This window comes from Microcebus murinus, chromosome 18, assembly GCF_040939455.1.
Source record: "Microcebus murinus isolate Inina chromosome 18, M.murinus_Inina_mat1.0, whole genome shotgun sequence".
In the NCBI taxonomy this organism is placed as follows: domain Eukaryota; kingdom Metazoa; phylum Chordata; class Mammalia; order Primates; family Cheirogaleidae; genus Microcebus; species Microcebus murinus.
The window spans coordinates 30,309,885-30,331,226 of record NC_134121.1 but is presented as its reverse complement, the minus strand read 5'-3'; the positions used below and the strand labels follow the sequence as shown (position 1 = coordinate 30,331,226).

General features: G+C 37.6%; 1 protein-coding gene across 1 annotated transcript in view; it reads left to right on the top strand.

Annotated features, from left to right (window-relative positions):
• The window catches only part of INTS2 (integrator complex subunit 2), a 54,746-nt gene that overhangs the window by 6,792 nt on the left and 26,612 nt on the right, over positions 1–21,342 (top strand). Inside the window, exons 6-14 of the mRNA XM_012772757.2 lie at positions 3,070–3,200; positions 3,447–3,620; positions 7,361–7,587; positions 9,844–9,969; positions 14,590–14,661; positions 14,750–14,864; positions 16,973–17,041; positions 18,667–18,801; positions 19,961–20,137. Of these exons, the coding sequence (XP_012628211.2) occupies positions 3,070–3,200; positions 3,447–3,620; positions 7,361–7,587; positions 9,844–9,969; positions 14,590–14,661; positions 14,750–14,864; positions 16,973–17,041; positions 18,667–18,801; positions 19,961–20,137 (1,226 nt within the window). The remainder of the gene's footprint in view (positions 1–3,069; positions 3,201–3,446; positions 3,621–7,360; positions 7,588–9,843; positions 9,970–14,589; positions 14,662–14,749; positions 14,865–16,972; positions 17,042–18,666; positions 18,802–19,960; positions 20,138–21,342) is intronic.

Genomic DNA, 21,342 nt, shown 5'->3' with positions numbered 1-21,342 from the left:
TTGTCACTTACTCACTGTGTGATCTCCATCAAGATACTTAACTTCGGCCGGGCGCTGTGGCTCACGCCTGTAATCCTAGCTCTTGGGAGGCCGAGTCGGGCGGATTGCTCAAGGTCAGGAGTTCAAAACCAGCCTGAGCAAGAGCGAGACCCCGTCTCTACTATAAACAGAAAGAAATTAATTGGCCAACTGATATATATATATAAAAAATTAGCCGGGCATAGTGGCACATGCCTGTAGTCCCAGCTACTCGGGAGGCTGAGGCAGAAGGATCACTGGAGCCCAGGAGTTTGAGGTTGCTGTGAGCTAGGCTGACGCCATGGCACTCACTCTAGCCTGGACAACAAAGTGAGACTCTGTCTCAAAAAAAAAAAAAAAAAAAAAAAAAAAGATACTTAACTTCTCAACTGTTAAATGGAGATATTGATAATAATATTGCTGTTACTTTGCTAAGAGATTTACTGAAGATCACATGATATGTAAAAGCTCTTTGTAAACTGTGTCCCAGCTGATTTTCTGTCAGCCTGTTCTGTCAGAGAGGAGTGTTGATGACTCTAAATGAGATTGCGGATTTGTCTGTTTTTCCTTTTAGTTCTGGGAGTTTTTACTTCATGTAATTTGTTTTTTCGTTTTGTTTTGTGTTTTTTTGAGACAGAGTCTCACCTTGTTGCCCAGGCTAGAGTGAGTGCTGTGGCGTCAGCCTAGCTAACAGCAACCTCAAACTCCTGGGCTCAAGTGATCCTCCTGCCTCAGCCTCCCGAGTAGCTGGGACTACAGGCATGTGCCACCATGCCCAGCTAGTTTTTTCTATATATGTTAGTTGGCCAATTAATTTCTTTCTATTTATAGTAGAGATGGGGTCTCATTCTTGCTCAGGCTGGTTTTGAACTCCTGACCTTGAGCAATCTGCCCACCTCGGCCTCCCAGAGAGGTAGGATTACAGGCGTGAGCCACCGCGCCCCAGCCTACTTCATGTAATTTGAAGTCTTGTTACTGGGGTTGTGTGTATTTTTTTTTTTTTTTTGGAGATAGAGTCTTGCTTTGTTGCCTAGGCTAGAGTGAGTGCTATGGCGTCAGCCTAGCTCACAGCAACCTCAAACTCCTGGGCTCAAGCAATCCTGCTGCCTCAGCCTCCTGAGTAGCTGGGACTACAGGCATGTGCCACCATGCCTGGCTAATTTTTTCTATATGTATTAGTTGGCCAATTAATTTTTTTCTATTTATAGTAGAGCTCAGGCTGGTTTTGAACTCCTGACCTTGAGCGATCCGCCCACCTGGGCCTCCCAGAGTGCTAGGATTACAGGCGTGAGCCACTGCATCCGGCCGGGGTTGTGTGTATTTAGGATTGTTAAATCTTTTTGATGAATAGAGCCTTTTTTCCCCACTATGAAATACACTTCTTTATTCCTACTAATATTCCTTCTTTTGAAGTCTGTCTACTTTATCTGACAAATATAGCCATGTCATCTTTCTTACAATTAGTGTTTACATGGTATATATTTTTCCTCATCTTTTAATTTTTAATCTATCTGTATCTTTATATTTAAGGTGGATTTCTTGTGGACAGGTATAGGTGGGTCTTGTTTGTTTTAATCTAGTGATAGTCTCTGTCATTTAATGGAATTTTAGCCCATATACATAGACGATTTAATATAATTATTGTGATAGTTTTAAGTCTATAACCTTGTTATTTGTTCCCTTTTTCCTCTTATTCTTTGTGCCATTGTCATAAATTTTACTTCTACATGTATTATAAACCTTAGAGTTACTTTGCTAAGAGATTATTATTTGTTTAATAAAGTAACCTTAGAGTTACTTTGTTAAGAGATTATTACATTGTTATTACTTTTGCTTTAAATAGTTAAGTATAAGGCCGGGCGCGGTGGCTCACGCCTGTAATCCTAGCTCTCTGGGAGGCCGAGGCTGGCGGATTGCTCAAGGTCAGGAGTTCAAAACCAGCCTGAGCAAGAGCGAGACCCCGTCTCTACTATAAATAGAAAGAAACTAATTGGCCAACTGATATATATATAAAAAATTAGCCGGACATGGTGGTGCATGCCTGTAGTCCCAGCTACTCGGGAGGCTGAGGCAGAAGGATCGCTCGAGCCCAGGAGTTTGAGGTTGCTGTGAGCTAGGCTGACGCCACGGCACTCACACTAGCCTGGGCAACAAAGCGAGACTCTGTCTCAAAAAAAAAAAAAAAAAAAAATAGTTAAGTATATTAATATTTTAAAGATATTTATATTTTATTTATAATTTATATTAATAATTTATTTCTATCTGATATAATTTCCCCTTAGTTTAACGAACTTCGTTCTTTTTCTTTTTTTGAAATGGGGTTTCACTGTGTTGCCCAGGCTGGTCTCGAACTCCCTGGCTTGATTGAACAGGACTCCTGCCTTAACCTGTTGAATAGCTGAGATTGCAGGTGCATGCTGCTGTGCCCAGCTCACCTTCATTTTTTGTTGGCAACAAATTTTCTCAGCTTTTTTGGTCTGGAAAAACCCTCATTTTTGAAAGATATATTCATTGGACATAAAATTTTAGAATGACATTTTCTTTTATCTGTTTAAAGATATCATTCTGTTGTCTGTTCTGTTGTGACTTTTATCTCTGTTCATCTATAATGTTTCTTTTTTCCTCTGTCTACTTTTGTTTATTTTTTTATTTCCTCTGGCTACTGTTAAGATTTTCTCTTTATCACTACTTTTCAGAAATTTGATTATGATGTATCTTAGTATGATTTTCTTTGTGTTTGTCCTGCTTGGGGTTAATTGAGCATCTGGGTTTATAGTTTTCATTAAATTTGGGAAAATTTCTTCACATTTAATTTTGTCTTTTGCTCCTTTATCTTTCTGGGACTGTAATTGCAAGTGTGTTTGTGGGCTTTTGTCCCACAAGTTACTATTCGTTTTTTAAGTCTCGTCATTCTTTGCTTCATTTTGACCAGTTTGTGTTGTGATGTTTTCAGGTTCCTTGATCTTTTTCTTCTGTAGTGTCTATTCTGCATAAATGCATAAATTCTGCATAAATTCTCAAGGCTGAACAAAATGGTTTCTATTATCTTAGTTTGTAGGGGCCTGATTAAAAATGGAGAAAGACAAGATGAAGAAAGCCTTGGAGGAAGGCGCAGGACAGATGCCTTACGCTTCTTGTGTAAAATGAATCCCTCTCAGGCCCTCAAGGTCCGAGGCATGGTGGTAAGAGATCCTATTGTTTTTTGAGGCAAAGGCCTTTATATTAGGACTTAGAACTATTCTTAAAATGGTTTTGGAATCTTGTTGAGGTTTGGAATTTTAATTGTATACTGGATGTATTACCTTCCTTTGGGTTTTTATGTTTTTTGTGAGATCTCTTCTTCTAAACTTTAGCTACTTTAGATTTTGAAGCATCCTGGCCCATTTCCTTATGATACTGAATTTAGTTTGTTTTCTTTGCTGTGTTAGGTGGAAGAGTGTCACTTGCCAGGCCTTGGTGTGGCTTTGACATTGGATCATACTAAAAATGAAGCTTGTGAAGATGGAGTGAGCGACTTGGTTTGTTTTGTTAGTGGTTTGCTTCTTGGAACAAATGCAAAAGTCCGGACTTGGTTTGGAACTTTTATCCGAAATGGACAGCAGGTGAGGGTTATGTATCTGTATAGGCTAAGGATCAGGATATTTTGGTAATTACTAAAAGAGGAAGAAACACTTTTAAAATGATGTCATTAGATAAGCAATTCTCAAACTTTGTAGTTTCAGGGACCTCTTTACATTTTTAAAAATCACTGAAGATACCATAGAGTTTTCATTTATGTAACTTGTTTCTATTGATATTTACCATGTTAAAAACTAAAACTGAACATTTTGAAATATTTAGTTAATTTAGAAATAACAACAACTGGGCATGGTGGTATGCACCTGTAGTCATGGCTACTTGGGAGGCTGAGGCAGGAGGATCACTTGAGACTAGGAGTGCGAGGCTATAATGTGCCTATAAATAGCCGTTGTACTTCAGCCTGACCAACATAGTGAGACCCTGTTTCTAAAAAATAAAAATAAAAACAACCCTATTAAATGTGCATATAACATGTTTTTAATGAACAGTAACTGTATTTTGCCGAGCAAAAAACATTTAGTGAGAAGAATGACATTGTTTTATAACATTTTTTTTCAAATCTCTTCAATGTCTGGTTTGATAGAAGCCTTTAGAAAACTGCACTATATACTGTGAGTGAATGAGAGAGAAAAAGGCAGATAATGTCTTAGTATCATTAAAGCAATATTAAAGAAATATTTTTGCCTTCTGGAACCCCTGAAAGAGTCCTGGAAATCTCTAGCATTCTGTGTTCATAAGAACTGCTGTTAGGTCATCAAAATAAGTTGTTATTGGCCAGTGCGGTGGCTCACGCCTGTAATCCTAGCACTCTGGGAGGCTGAGGCAAGAGGATTGCTAGAGGTCAGGAGTTCAAAACCAGCCTGAGCAAGAGTGAGACCCCATCTCTACTATAAATAGAAAGAAATTAATTGGCCAACTAATATATATAGAAAAAAAAATTAGCCAGGCATGGTCATACATGCTTGTAGTCCCAGCTACTCAGGAGGCTGAGGCAGTAGGATCGCTTGAGCCCAGGAGTTTGAGGTTGCTGTGAGCCAGGCTGACACCATAGCACTCACTCTAGCCTGGGCAACAAAGCGAGACTCTGTCTCCAAAAAAAAAAAAAAAAGTTGTTGTTATATTCTGTGATTTTAATATATATGTATATATATTTTTATTGTGGTAAAATACACATAACATAAAATTTGCCATTTAATCATTTTTTTGGGAGTTGGATAGGGTCTCACTCTGTTACCTGAGCTAGAGTATGGTGGTATCATCATAGCTCACTGCAGCCTCAGACTCCTGGGCTCAAGTGATTCTCTTGGCTCAGGCCCCCAGTAGCTTGCAGTACTAACACATACCACTACATGTGGCTGGTTTTCCTATTTTTTGTAGAGGCAGGGTCTTGCTGTGTTGCTCAGGCTGGTCTCAAACTCCTGGCCTCAAATGATGCTCTTGCCTCAGCCTTCCAAAGTGTTAGGATTACATGCATGAGCCACCACACCCAGCCCATTTAATCGTTTTAAGTGTACAATTCAATGTCATTAAGTACATTCACAATGTGCAACCAGCATCACTATTGATTTCCAGAACTTTTTCATCATCCAAAGAGAAACTCTGTACCCATTAAACAGTAATTCCCCATTCCTCCTCTCCCTCCACCTCTGATAACCTCTGTTCTACTTTCTGTCTCTGAATTTATTCATTCTAGGTACTTAATATAAGTGGAATTATACAACATTTCTGCTTTTATGTCTGGCTTATTTCAGTTAACATGTTTTCATGGTTCATCCATGATGTGGCATGTTATCAGAATTTCCTTACTTTTTAAAGGCTAAATAATATTCCATTGTGTGTGTATACCACATTTTGTTTATCCATTCATCTGCTGATGGATATATGTTATATTTTGCAATAAGTTTTTTTTTTTTTTTTTTGAGAGTCTCAGTCTATCACCAAGGATAGAGTGTAGTGGCATCATCGTAGCTCACTGCAACCTCAAACTCCTAGGCTTAAGTGATCGTCCTGCCTCAGCCTCCTGAGTAGGTAGGACTACAGATGCGCACCATGATGCCCGGCTAATTTTTCTATCTTTAGTAGAGATGGGGTCTTGCTCTTGCTGAGGATGATCTGAGCTGAAGCAGTCCTCCTGCCTTGGCATCCCAGAGTGTTAAGATTACATGTGTGAACCACCCCGCCCAGCCATTTTGCAATAGTTTTTAACTTGTGAAATATTTTAGTTTTCAAAAAAAAATTTTGTAGTAACTGTGTGAATAGAGTTCTTATGAAGGAACTAATGCAGATTGTGTTTTAACTTGTTCAGGTAACTCACTAGATAGCATGTGTACTGTGTAGGTCCTCCAGTCTGTTTTTTATACTACTGAATTGCCATATTTTTAATATCCAAATTCTACTTTATTTATAGCCCATTTGAAAACCGATTTTAAGCTTTTCTTTTCCTTTTTTTTTTTTTTTTGAGATAGGGTCTTGCTCTGTTGCCCTGCCTAGGATGCAGTGGTATGATTATAGCCAACTGCAGCCTCCAACTCCTGGGCTCAAGTGATCCTTCTGCCTCAGCCTCCCGAGTAGCTGGGACTACTGGAGTGCACTACCATGTCCAGCTAATTTTTTTTTTAGTTTTTGTAGAGACAGAGTCTCTCTGTGTTTCTCAGGCTGGTCTCGAAGTCCTGGCCTTAAGCGATCTTCCTGCCTTGGCCTCCCAAAGAGTTTGGATTACAGGTGTAAGCCATCATGCCTGGTCATGCTTTGCTTTTTAAAAGGAAGTTAACAGTTTTTGTATGCTTTATATATTTTAGGCACTGTGCTAAACACTTGCATTCTCATCTTGTTTCTAATTGTCCTTTGTAGGCAACAAACTTTTTCTTTGAACTTACTGTATTATTAAAACAGGTTTATCATATTTTACTTGGTAACACTCTAAAGATAAGAATTAACTAACATTTGCTTAGCTCTTTATAGTTTAGCACCGCTAAACTATAGATATGTATTATTTATAATACATATAGATACATATAATACACACAATACATATCTATAATACATATAATACATAACAAACATATGTATTATGTTTGTTCATTCATTTGTCTACTTAGACATTTAATGCTTGCTTTTATGTCAGGCACAATGTTAGGCTCTGTTGACTAAGACATTATCCCTGCCTGAAGAACTTTGGGGGTTATAGACTTGTAAACTCTTAATTACAAGAGTTCTGTAAGGCAAATATTATTATCATCCTTTTTGTTGTTTTTGAGACAGGGTCTTGCTGTGTTGCCCAGGCTGATCTTTAACTTCTGGCCTCCAGTGGTCCTCCCATCTTAAATATTAATAAATATTTATTTCCTTGTCATGAAGGAAATTGGGGTTCAGAGAAGTTAACTAATGTACCTAAATGTACATAATCATATAATAGATCTGGAGTATAAATCCAGGATCTTCTGTCTCTAAAATTTGAGCGGTTTCTTCTATACCACATATCATTCTGTTGGATTTTATGTATTTAGAAGTACCATTTAAACAATCTACAGTTCAAGTTTTCATAATTTAGTCTTTTCTCTGCAATCAATACATATTAGGGTCAGTATTCTTCGAACAAACCAATGGATTTTGAGTTTGCTTGATTGGTTAAAATGACATTCTATAGTCATGAAAACCTCTTCAAATAGGTAAATTTCAAATGTTTAAATGGGAGCTGTGTTTGAGCTCCCTTTTAATTTAGTAAATGCTCCATGCTTTCTTTTGTGATCCATATTTCTTACAGAGAAAAAGAGAGACCAGCAGTTCTGTCCTTTGGCAGATGAGAAGGCAGCTTCTTCTGGAATTGATGGGCATTCTTCCCACAGTAAGAAGTACCCGAATTGTGGAAGAAGCTGATGTGGACGTGGAACCCAATGTGTCTGTGTATTCGGGGCTGAAAGAAGAGCATGTTGTGAAAGCCAGTGCACTCTTACGTCTGTACTGTGCTTTGATGGGGATCGCTGGACTCAAGTATTCAATAGTTTGATATTTTACCTTTTGTCATTTTACTTTCTTGTTTCTAATCCCAAGAAAGTGAGCCAAAGGCCTTTTATTCAGAGGATTTAGGCGTTCTATTAGGCTCAGGTAGTGGGCTGGCATATAGCAAGAATGAAGTCCTAAGGCCAAGCATTCGTAGCAGGGATGTATTCATCTAAATTTTTTGATTATAAATAGAATTGTGTAAATATGGGAGACGCCAGAGCAGTTTTTCAATTTCTAATCACAGTGTGAAGAAACCAATGATTTCCTTACAGCTTGACAAAACTATAGTGAATGATCTGTGAGTGATCCTTTACTTGGCCCATTCAACTATTTGATATAAATCTTTCCTATGTTTCCTTTTATAAGCTGAGATCATAAATTGTCTAAAATTGATAATGATGTGATTATTAAGCACAGTGTTTCTTGTGTAGTCACTAAACACCATCCTTTTGAGTAATGTTCTACAGTCCTCACTTTGCAAGTCTCTGATATGCATGAATTTCAGTTACCACAATTTAAATAATACTGATCCCTCAATATGGTCCAAATTTCAGTTGCATGATACATTAACCAAATAACTGTATAAAGTACAAACTTTGCTATGAGGTCTTGAAGCCACATATCACTATGTAAATAACAGATGCACGTTAACGATCAATGACCATGGACATCACTTCTTTTAGAGTCTGCTGATGACTGGTCACTGTACATCTGTTATTCAATTCATGCACATACAGCAAAGTAGGTAGTTGTACCGTTTGAGTATCCCTTATCCAAAATGTTTGGGTCCAGGAGTGTTTTGGATTTTGGAATATTTGCATTATATTTACAGGTTGAGAATCCCTAATCTGGAAATCTGGACTCTATAATATTCCATTGAGCATTTCCTTTGAGTGTTGTGTTGGCTGAGGTGCAGATTTTAGAGCATTTCAGGGTTGGATTTTCACATTGGGAATACTCAACCTGTGTTGCCTCCTTTTCTCTCAGTGACAAACCTATGTAACATTTTATAAAAATGGGTAATTGAAAGAGGAAATTGGCCAATAAAGCTGAAAATGTAGCAAAGAAACAAAAAGTGGTAATGCTGAAAATGACATTTGAACCAAAAATAAATTGAAGAAATAGCTGACTATGAGAATGTTGAAACTGCTGCCATTTGAGAGACCTTAGATATATAGCCAGAGGAACTGTTGAAGGTGAACTTGTTGACATAAAGAAAAAAGTGATTGTGACAAAAGGATGAAGAATGTCTCAGAGGATATGATGCTGTCAAAAATCCTCACACTAATGGAACTTTCCTGACTGAAAGTGCAAACGATAAAATGTTGGAAGCTAATCCAAACTTAGGCAGTTTGATACTTCACCAAGGTATAGAAAAGATGCTCCATATTATACGTCATACAATGAAAGACGACAGCAAAAGGTGTTCAAGCTACTCTGATAAAGTTTTTATAAAGAAGTAAAACACTTTTGGCCAGGCGCGGTGGCTCAAGCCTGTAATCCTAGCACTCTGGGAGGCCGAGGCGGGCGGATTGCTTGAGGTCAGGAGTTCGAAACCAGCCTGAGCAAGAGCGAGACCCCGTCTCTACTATAAATAGAAAGGAATTAATTGGCCAACTAATATATATAGAAAAAATTAGCCGGGCATGGTGGCACATGCCTGTAGTCCCAGCTACTTGGGAGGCTGAGGCAGAAGGATTGCTTGAGCCCAGGAGATTGAGGTTGCTGTGAGCTAGGCTGACGCCACGGCACTCACTCTAGCCTGGGCAACAGAGTGAGACTCTGTCTCAAAAAAAAAAAAAACTTAATGTTTCTGATATTTTTAATTAGAGTACTATAAAATACTAGTTTTATAGTAGTTTTTAAAAAAATTTCCATAACTGACAGAATTTTTAAAGTGTTGACAAAAAATTTTAAAGGTCACAATATAATTATAATTTTCACCATTGATTAACATCATGTTGCTTGGTTTCAGCTTGCAGGGTCATTTCTGTTGTCTCACGTTACGGGACAAAGTGAGAATACAAATACAGGATAAAATACTGCCTGTGTTTGTGTCTGAGGAAAAACACTGTAGTTGTAATCTCTCACTGGTTTTACTTTTAACAAGATGTTAAAGATTTTATAAATAATGAGATATCATTATAAAGTTTAAAATTTGTATCTAAAAGGTTAAAAATTTGCTTTTTCTTACTCCTTTCCCCAACTAAAAAAAGTAAAGCCTAATACTGTATTCTTTTTTAGACCAACTGAAGAAGAAGCTGAACAGTTACTACAGTTGATGACAAGCCGTCCTCCTGCTACACCAGCTGGGGTTCGCTTTGTTTCACTTTCCTTTTGTATGCTACTGGCCTTTTCTACACTTGTCAGGTACCTAGCTATATAAGTTGCTCTATTTTCTTAAGGTCTGCTTTATTTACTTATTTGTTTTTTCATATTTTTTATTTATTATTAATTATTTTGAAAAATATATATATTTTAATTTTATTTATTTATTTTTATTTTTTTTTTCTAACTGCACATTTCTAAGCTGAAGAAAAACATATTTTTCTTTACTTTTTTTTTTTTATTCTACAAATGTCTTTAAATATTTACTTATTAAAATGCATGTGTAGGCTGGGCGTGGTGGCTCACGCCTGTAATCCTAGCACTCTGGGAGGCCGAGGCGGGATTGCTCGAGGTCAGGAGTTCGAAACCAGCTGAGCAAGAACAAAGCGAGACTATGTCTCAAAATAAAATAAAATAAAATAAAATAAAATAAAATAAAATAAAATAAAATGCATGTATAACATTGGATTCAGAGCTTACTGCAAAAATTGGCATACATATGGATAGTCATAGTATATTTTAATAAAAAGATGTCAGTAGCATCTACTGTATGCCATTTATCTTATTTTATCAAATGTTTATCAAAGTTTCATATGTACATTGTTTAAAAGAGTCAAAATAGTTCTTCAACATTTGTTAAGCCTGATAGCAGTCCTTACTTCCCTGCTCCTTATTTCTGCTTCCCTAGTGGCAGTGTCTTTAGTTGTTTTAGCTGATTCTTTTGGCTGTTGCTATTGCATCTTTATTTATTTATTTTTTCGAGACAGAGTCTCGCTTTGTTGCCCAGGCTAGAGTGAGTGCCGTGGTGTTAGCCTAGCTCACAGTAACCTCAAACTCCTGGGCTCAAGCGATCCTGCTGCCTCAGCCTCTCGAGTAACTAAGACTACAGGCATGCGCCACCATGCCCAGCTAATTTTTTTCTATATATATTAGTTGGCCAATTAATTTCTTTCTATTTATAGTAGAGACGGGTCTCGCTCTTGCTCAGGCTGGTTTCGAACTCCTGACCTCTAGCAATCCTCCCGCCTCGGCCTCCCACAGTGCTAGGATTATAGGTGTGAGCCACTGCGCCCGGCCGCTATTGCATCTTTAATAGCATGCTTGTATTTGATACATCTTGAGCTTTTGTTTGTAGGTGTTATTTATTGAGTTCCTACTATGAGAGATTAGAAATTAGTTCTTTCTTCTTTAAGAGACAGGGTCTGGCTGTTCTGCCCAGGCTGCAGTGCAGGGGAGTGATCATAGCTCTCTGTTTTTTCTTTTTTCTTTTTTTTTTTTTTTTTTGCTCAAGAAACTTTTTTTTTTTTTTTTTTTTTGAGACAGAGTCTCGCTTTGTTGCCCAGGCTAGAGTGAGTGCCGTGGCGTCAGCCTAGCTCACAGCAACCTCAAACTCCTGGGCTCGAGTGATCCTTCTGCCTCAGCCTCCCGGGTAGCTGGGACTACAGGCATGTGCCACCATGCCCGGCTAATTTTTTATATATATATCAGTTGGCCAATTAATTTCTTTCTATTTTTATAGTAGAGACGGGGTCTCGCTCTTGCTCAGGCTGGTTTTGAACTCCTGACCTTGAGCAATCCGCCCGCCTCGGCCTCCCAAGAGCTAGGATTACAGGCGTGAGCCACAGCGCCCGGCCAAGAAACTGAAATCTACATAGCTCTCTGCAGCCTTGAACTCCTGGGCTCAGGCAGTCCTCCTGCCTCACCTTCTCAAAGTGCTGGGATTATAAGCGTGAGCCACCAAACCCAGCCTGTTTTTTGTTTTTAATCTGCTTGGTGTTCCATGTATCATTAATGCAGCCTCAAACTCTCTGACAGTCTAAATCTTCTCTCAAGATGGTCTTACTCATTAGGTGACATTTCATCTTTCCAAGGAAATCTCACCTGTAGCATTTTTAACTGCTCCAGTCTGCAGTGGTTACTGGTTATACCTGATGGTACACAACTCTCATCCTGGCTCTTCACCATCATTTTGGGGACATACTTCACCTCTCCTTTGTTGGCCTGTTTCCTGTATCTTGTGTCTCCATCTTTTTTCATTTGCTCTCATTTTGCTTCTTTAGAATGGGTATGTGTGAGGTAAATTCTTTTGAGCATTGAGTATTCCTGAAAATGTCTTTTTTCTACTCTGGCAATTGACTGATGGTTTGATAAAGTGTAGAATTCTAAGTTGTTTGTAATTTCCTTTGAGAACTTTGAAAGTGTTGCTGTATTGTCTTCTAACTTCCAGTGTTGTAGAGAAGTCTGACATTCTGATTCCTTGTTCTTTTTGTGGCCTATTCTTTTTTTTTTTTTTTTTTTTTGAGACAGAGTCTCACTTTGTTGCCCAGGCTAGAGTGAGTGCCGTGGCATTAGCCTGGCTCACAGCAACATCAATCTCTGGGGCTCAAGCAATCCTTCTGCTTCAGCCTCCCGAGTAGCTGGGACTACAGGCATGCGCAACCATGCCCGGCTAATTTTTTGTATATATATTTTTAGTTGGTCAATTAATTTATTTCTATTTTTGGTAGAGACGGGGTCTCACTCAGGCTGGTTTCGAACTCCTGACCTTGAGCAATCCGCCCGCCTCGGCCTCCCAAAGTGCTAGGATTACAGGTGTGAGCCACCATGCCCGGCCTTATTCTTTTTTTTAATATGGAAACTGGTAGGATTAACTTTTTTTTTTTTTTTTTTTTTTTGAGACAGAGTCTCGCTTTGTTGCCCAGGCTAGAGTGAGTGCCATGGCGTCAGCCTAGCTCACAGCAGCCTCAAACTCCTGGGCTCAAGCAATCCTCCTGCCTCAGCCTCCCGAGTAGCTGGGACTACAGGCATGTGCCACCATGCCTGGCTAATTTTTTCTACATATATATTAGTTGGCCAATTAATTTTTCTATTTATAGTAGAGACGGGGTCTCGCTCTTGCTCAGGTTGGTTTCGAACTCCTGAACTCAAACGATCCGCCCGGCTCGGCCTCCCAGAGAGCTGGGATTACAGGCGTGAGCCACCGCGCCCGGCCTAGGATTAACTCTTTGTCTTTAGGGTTTTGAGATTTCTGGATGATATGCCTTCCTCTGAGTGTGTTGTTGTCTATTGTTCCAGGTATTTGGTAAGCCCCTTTAACCTAGGAACTCATATGTCCTTCAATTCTAAGGAATTTTCTTGAATTAATTTGTTGGTAATGTCTTCCCCTTGGTTGCTTTGTGTTTAAAATTTCCTTTTATTTGGAATTGGACTTTTTGAAATGATCATCTTTTCTTACACTTTCTTCTTTTCTTTACCTTTGTTTTGTTCTATTTTTTTTATTTTATTTTTTTTTTCCTTAGGGAACTACAAAACAGTGGAATGTTCTATTTTTTAATAAAAAGCTTTATTGAGTATAATTTATGTACCATAAAATTTACCCAAAGTGTACAATATAATGGTTTTTAGTATATTTACAGAGTTATATAGCTATCAGCATAATCTAATTTTAGAACATTTTCATCACTCCAAAAAGAAATTGCTGATTCCACCTTTTAGGATTTGTCCTTTATCTTCAAATCCTATTCAATGTTTAATTTCTAAGAGATTTTTTTTTTGTTCTCCAAATGTTTTTTTTTTTTTTTTTTTTTTTTTTTTTTTTTGAGACAGAGTCTCACTTTGTTGCCCAGGCTAGAGTGAGTGCCATGGCGTCAGCCTAGCTCACAGCAACCTCAAACTCCTGGGCTCAAGCGATCCTCCTGCCTCAGCCTCCCGAGTAGCTGGGACTACAGGCATGTGCCACCATGCCCGGCTAATTTTTTTTTATATATATATCAGTTGGCCAATTAATTTCTTTCTATTTATAGTAGAGACGGGGTCTCGCTCTTGCTCAGGCTGGTTTTGAACTCCTTACCTTGAGCAATCCGCCCGCCTCGGCCTCCCAAGAGCTAGGATTACAGGCGTGAGCCACAGCGCCCGGCCTCCCAAATGTTTCTTTATAATGTCTGTTGCTTCGTAGAGACATGATTTCTTTGATGTTAATCATAATGATTGAAGGGATTTTATTTGTATTACCTTTCTTTGGCCTTTTTTTTTTTTTGGTCTCTATTTTTAAAGAGGTTTGTCTCTTTAGTATTTCTTGATTGTTCACACTTGAGAATAGGAAACCAAAAAGCATATTAGAACCTCTAAATGCATAGATGGGTTTTTGGGAAATTCTTGGGTTTATCAGAGTTCTAGAGAAAAATATTGTCTTACCTGGAAAGTGAAGATCTGTCTAGAAACCCTTAAACAAAGGTAAAAAGTGTGGGTTAAGGCTGGTAGATCTCAACCTGTAGTACAATCATTGACTTAATTCTCTTACTTTCAGAATGGTGCTCCAAAAAGGTTGGGGGCCACCGATACAGTTCTTTTAACATTTTAATCCCAAAAGGCTTTTGCTTTTCTGAGAAATGTGACGAAGTGTACTCTTCTCCAACCTGTAAATGCAGTAACTAAGACCTTCAGACAGTTTGACTATCAAATTCGTGAAGGAAAGCAAAGTTCTTGATTCTAGAGCCGTACAACTACTTCATGTGTCAATGGCAATTAATGACCCAATTCAGCAAGTCTTTAATTCGAGTTGCAAGATATTTCAAAATAGGGAAGGAAAAATAATTTGAGAATGTTTTCTTATTCATATGCTAGTATATTTAAATCAGTGACATTCTGGTATGTTTTATATAGTACACCTGAACAGGAGCAGCTAATGGTGGTGTGGCTAAGTTGGATGATAAAAGAAGAAGCCTATTTTGAGAGGTAAGATGACTTAATTTGTTTCAGTTAGTTGAGAAAGCTTTTGTTATTCTTTCTTTGGAATTTCATATTTTCTTTTTTGTTTCAACAGTACTTCAGGTGTCTCTGCTTCTTTTGGGGAGATGCTATTATTGGTGGCTATGTACTTTCACAGCAACCAACTTAGTGCTATCATTGACTTGGTCTGTTCCACTTTGGGGATGAAGGTAATTTTCTTTTAACTTCTTTCGGAAAGAAAGTGTTTCTAAGCTGGGCATTTTGTTGTGGTATAAATCAAATAGATTGTTTTTTATTTAAGTAATTTCAGTTTAATAGTTTGAAGTTTTTTCAGTAGCACTTAAATGCATTTTAGAAACATTTGTTTATAAGGGTAATAGCTATTCAGTGCAGAGAGCTTGGAAAGCACAGAAGAGGGAAAAATATCTTATAATTCCATCATTCAGAGATGATCTACTATACTACTGTTAACATTCTGATGTCTGTTCCTTTAGAATGGCATGCATATTTTGTAATTTTAAAAAAAACTTGCTAATATATAGGTAACAGTTTTTCATATCAATAAATGTTCTAATACAATATAATTTTTAATAGCTTCATAGTAGTTCACCATTGGGACTGGTCATGATCTTTTTAACAGGTCCTTTATTATTTCCCATGTAGATTTTCCAATTTCTGTGTAATGCTTAGCTAAATATCCTCATTTATATATATACACACATAGGCACTCATCTGTCTATATCTTCATACACTTGTTGTATTATTTCCTTAGGATATAGTTGTAGAAGGTAATTACTAATTAAAAGAATATGACTATCTTATGTTTTATTAGTATTACCAGATGATCTTTCAGAAAGATTATAGTGGTTTAGCTATTCTCATTAGTGAATGAGAACTATTTTCCTAAACTGTAGAGATCATTGAGTATTACCATTCTTTTTAATCTTTGCAAATTTGATTGATGAATACTGGTCTCATTTATTTTGCATTTTTTTGATTATTAGTAAAGTTATAGTTGTTTTTACTTTTCTTTCTTTCTGAGACAGGGTCTTGCTCTGTTGCCCGGGCTAGAGTGCAGTGGCATCATCATAGCTCACTGCAACCTCAAACTCCTAGGCTCAAGCAATGCTGCCTTCAGCCTTCCGGGTAGCTGGGACTACAGGCGTGCATGCTACCATGCCTGGCTAATTTTTCTGTTTTTCTTGTAGAGATAGGGTCTTGCTGTGTTGCTCAGGCTGGTCTTAAACTCCTGGCATCAGGCAATTCTCCTGTCTTGGCCTCCCAAAGTTCTGGGATTACAGGCATACGTGAATGCACCCAGCCAAAATTTTTGTTTTTAAGATGTGTTGGCCAGGTATGGTGGCTTACTCCTGTAATCCTAGCACTCTGGGAGCCGAGGCGGGAGGATTGCTTGAGGTCAAGAGTTTGAGACCAGCCTCAGTAAGAATGAGAACCAGTCTCTACTGAAAATAAAAAGAAATTAGCTGGGCAACTAAAAATAGAAAAAGTTAGCCGGGCGTGGTGTCATGAGTCTGTAGTCCCAGCTACTTGGGAGGCTGAAGCAGAAGGATCATTTGAGCCTGGGAGTTTGAGGTTGCTGTGAGCTAGGGTGGCGCCACAGCACTCTAGCCAGGGCAACAAAGCAAGACTCTGTCTCAAAAAAAGAAAAAGAAATCCATGTGTTTTGGCTGATTGATTTTTTTCGTGAAAAGTTTATTAGAATTCCAATTTTTCTGTAGGGATTTTTATTTATTTTTCCTATCACTGATTTAAAAGGCATAAAAGATATGCCATTATGCCAGGCACAGTGGCTCACTCCTGTAATCCTAGCACTCTGGGAGGCTGAGGTGGGAGGATCCCTTGAGGTCAGGAGTTTGAGACCAGCCTGAGCAGGAGTGAGAATCCATGTCTACAAAAAATAGAAAAATCACCCATGCATGGTGGCGTCCACCTGTAGTGCCATGTATTCCAGAGGCTGAAGCAGGATAATTGCTTGAGCCCAGGAGTTTGAAGTTGCAGTGAGCTATAATGACGTCATTACACTATACCCTTGATAACAGAGTGAGACCCCATCTCAAAAATAAATAAATAGATAAAAATAGTATTTACTAAGTACTTTTTATATTGGTTCTGTTTCTGAGGAAAAACACACTTTAATGTTGGATTTTGGAAGCCACTTCTGAAACAGTGTATAGGACTTGAACATTTGAACATTAGTATTATGTATCATAGCCATTTTATTAATAGATAAATCACCAGAGTTGTGTTTTATATGTTATATTTTTATATGCTGTTGGAATTCTTTTGGTTATTTTAGATTGTAATTAAGCCAAGCTCCTTGAGCAGGATGAAGACCATCTTCACACAGGAAATTTTTACTGAGCAGGTACTTTTTTTAATTCTTAGGTATCTATTTAACTTTCTTTAAGAACTTATCTTTGGGAGAAAACTTGTGTATCTCACCTTAAGAGAATAATATGGTCTTTCTCTATTCCTTTTCAGTTTCTAATGATGATTTATTTCATCTTTAAAACTTCTATAAAGAATAATCCATTTAAAATGCATTTTTAAAGCTACTAATTATGTAAGAAAGCATGTTTTAAATTTATATATTTGTGGACAGTTTGAGTAGATACTTATGAACATAGTCTCAGATATTGATGGTAGGCTACTCATAAGGGGTAATCATTTGGATTTGTCAGGAGAAAAATAAAGACCTGTTTAAACCTTTAGTTTGTAAGGTTCATTTCTAACTAGATTACAGGCTAGATTCTAAATTCCTTATTGTTATATTTATATATTCTTATTTGGCCTCAGCACCTTTGTCCATGGGTAAGCCTAAGGATATTTTATTTCTCAGTGAAGGAGTGTATTCTAAAATTTAAAATTAATTTCCAGGCTGGGTGTGGTGGCTCACGCCTGTAATCCTAGTACTCTGGGAGGCCGAGGCGGGATGATCACTCAAGGTCAGGAGTCAAAACCAGCCTGACCAAGAGTGAGACCCCGTCTCTACTAAAAATAGAAAGAAATTAATTGGCCAACTAAAAATATATAGAAAAAAAATTAGCCGAGCATGGTGGCACATGCCTGTAGTCCCAACTACTTGGGAGGCTGAGGCAGAAGGATCGCTTGAGCCCAGGAGTTTGAGGTTGCTGTGAGCTAGGCTGATGCTACGGCACTCTAACCAGGGTAACAGAGTGAGACTCTGTCTCAAAAAAATAAAATTAATTTCCAGATTCACTTGTCAATTTAAATCTTAAAACACAAAATATATATATGTCTTTAAAAATGTAGTATTTGAGAAAATACTCATGGGTTCATTATTGTTGCTTCTTTTATGGTAATTAATATCCTTATCCTTATACCATATACTCCCTTCACCCCCCAACACACATACACACGTATATCTCTACATAACAGTCGCATATAGGACATAGGAACATCATAAGCTTTTTTAATTTTTAATTTGAACCAACTAGAACACAATTTTAAGGAGGGAGAGGGACTTTGAAGGACAATTAGAGATCTATGTATGACACAAAGCAAATAAAAATTTCTGTTTATATTTGTGTGGTACTTTATAATTCACATAATATTTTTCCAGAAAAATTTTTTCTTCTTCTTTTACAACAACCCTTTGAAGCAGATAAGGCAGCATTCTCCCATTTTGTAGATGTGAAAATAGATTCAGAAGATAAAGTGACTTCTCCAAAGCCATTGAGCCCAGACTGTGTGATTCCAAATTTTATATTTTTTTACCTTATCATACCACCTTGTACATATATGTTTAAAAACTAACAAAAGTTTAGAGAATTTTATAAATCCCTAATTGTATGTATTCTCATCATTTGAAAATAATTAAAACATGTAATAATTGATATTTATCATTCATTTCTAGGGATGACACTTATATTAAGTAGTTATATAGTCTATCAACTAATCTTCTTTCTTTCAAAATAATTTTGTATTTGATTCTATCATATATATATTAATACTATTTTTTCCTCTTAGGTTGTCACAGCTCATGCAGTTCGAGTCCCTGTCACCAGCAACCTGAGTGCCAACATTACTGGGTTTCTGCCTATTCATTGTATTTACCAGCTTCTCAGGAGCCGTTCCTTTACCAAGCACAAAGTGTCAATTAAAGTATGACCTTACATTTATATTTCAAAGAGCAATAATACTTTTTTTCCTCTCCTGTTTTGGTGTGTAGGTCTTTACTGTGAGTTTTATGTATAAAATATGTGGTGTTAAGCTAAGTTACTAGGTATTTATATAATGATAGTTATTAAAACCTAATTTCAGACTTTTAAAACAATGTAACTGTTACGTTCTCAAAAATAGCATATGCTGTTTCATTAAAACTTAGAAATCGTCATTTTCTAAATTTTGGTTTTGTTCACCAAATTGGGAAATTTGCTGGTCTGCCATGACTAGCATTTGTAGATTTGTTGTAAGGACACCTAATACCTAACTTACACATATTTTGGTATGTTTTTGATTTGTTATAGTTGGCTATATGGAACAGTTAAAAGGTCCTCTAAAGAAAAGGCTGAAACCCAGGAGGTAAAGAAATCTGTTTGAACCTTTTCTATAGAGGCTCCTTTATTTACAAAGAATAATGAGTAATATATGCATGATATATCACTTTTAATTGTCCCTTTTTTTGTTTCCTTTTTCTCTTTGCGGAGGAGAACTGGAAGAATGTCCCTTGTTTTTTATGATTTAGTGAAATTATTTTCCAGCTAGGTTGCATTTCCTTCTTCTTTATATTTTTAGCAAGTAAAATAGCTAAGAATTGTGTCTAAATGCATACCCAACATTTTTACATGTCCTCTATCTAAAGATAGTTAATGATAATCTTCTGTAAGTGCTCATCAAAGACACTTTCTTCATCTTTCTGAGCGTTTGCTGCAAAGGACTATCCCTCTCCCCAAATTCCTCTCTGCTGTGAGGTCTTCCATGACAACACAAATGGTGCTCTAAATACAGATATGGTAGGGACCTAAAATGTTTTTCTCACTACTTAAAAACTAATAGATTAAACCCAATGCCAAACTTCTTATCATTTTAGGTTCATCTTATACTTTATAATATTCTCAACATTCTTGATTAAGATATAAAGGTAGTTCATATTTTTAAACCAAAGACAGTTATGATACAAGATAATATATTTGGAACTGGTGAAAGTTAATAGTGAGTTTCATTGATTCATAAATCATTTAAAACTCTAGTGCTTTTATAATTTTGCTTGACTTTTCTTTTTTGCCATAATTGATTGAGTGCCTATAACCCTCTTTTTTAGGACTGGATTTATAGACAGCTCTGTGAAACCTCCACTCCACTCCATCCTCAACTACTTCCTTTGATTGACGTGTACATAAATTCTATACTCACTCCTGCATCTAAATCTAATCCAGAGGCCACAAATCAGCCAGTCACAGAACAGGAGATACTCAATATTTTCCAAGGAGTCATTGGGGTAAAATAGTGGTTCTTTTGTATTTTAGTTTATCTTCTGATTTATTTACTATTTTTTTCCTATCAGAGGACTTCTAGATGGTTCTGATTTTAAAATGAGATTAAATTTCCTTAGATTACCTGTAAAAATTAAAAGAATAGTCATTAGATTCTGAGTAGTTTGTCAAATAGTTATTTGTAGAGGAATTTTTTTTTTTTTTTTTTGAGACATTCTCACTCTGTGGCCCAGGCTAGAGTACAGTGATGTCATAGCTCACTGCAACCTCAAATTCCTGGGCTCAAGTGAACCGCCTGCCTCAGCCTCCTCAGTAGCTGGGACTGTAGCACATGCTGCCACACCTAGCCAGTTGTTTTATTTTTTTGTAGAGGCGGGGTCTTTCTCTTACTCTGGCTGATCTCGAACTCTTGGCCTGAAGCAATCCTTCTGCCTCAGCCTCCCAAAGTGCTAAGATTATAGGTGTGAACCACCATGCCTGGACAAGAGGAATTTTTTTACAAACTTCATTTTAAAGTCTAAAGGGTGCCCTGGAGATTGTGTTTTTGACCAAGTACTGTGTGAGATTTCAACATATTCAAACAAAGCTAAGCTTTGTTTAGCTTCCCAGGAATCTAAGACAGCGGTCCCTAACCTTCTTGGCACCAGGGACTGGTTTCATGGAAGACAATTTTCCACAGACTGACAGTGGTGGGGTGGGGTGTTGTGGGTTTTGGGGTGGTGGTGTGGAGTTCACGTGGTGATGCGTGACCCATTTCCTAATAGGTCACGGACTGGTACTGGGCTGTGGAACCGCAGCCTAGGTTCATTTATGGAGAATTTGATGAAAATCTTTTCCCCCATTTTTTTTTTTTTTTTTTGAGACAGAGTCTCACTTTGTTGCCCAGGCTAGAGTGAGAGCCGTGGTGTCAGCCTAGCTCACAGCAGCCTCAAACTCCTGGGCTCACGCAATCCTATTGCCTTAGCCTCCCAAGTAGCTGGGACTACAGGCATGCACCACCATGCCCGGCTAATTTTTTCTATATATATTTTTGGCCAATTAATTTCTTTCTATTTATAGTAGAGATGTGGTCTCGCTCTTGTTTAGGCTGTCTTCAAACTCCTGACCTTGAGCAATCTGCCCACGTTGGCCTCCCAGAGTGCTAGGATTACAGGCATGAGCCACCGTACCTGGCCTTTTCCCCCATTTTGTTAGGAGGGAAAAACAGTTA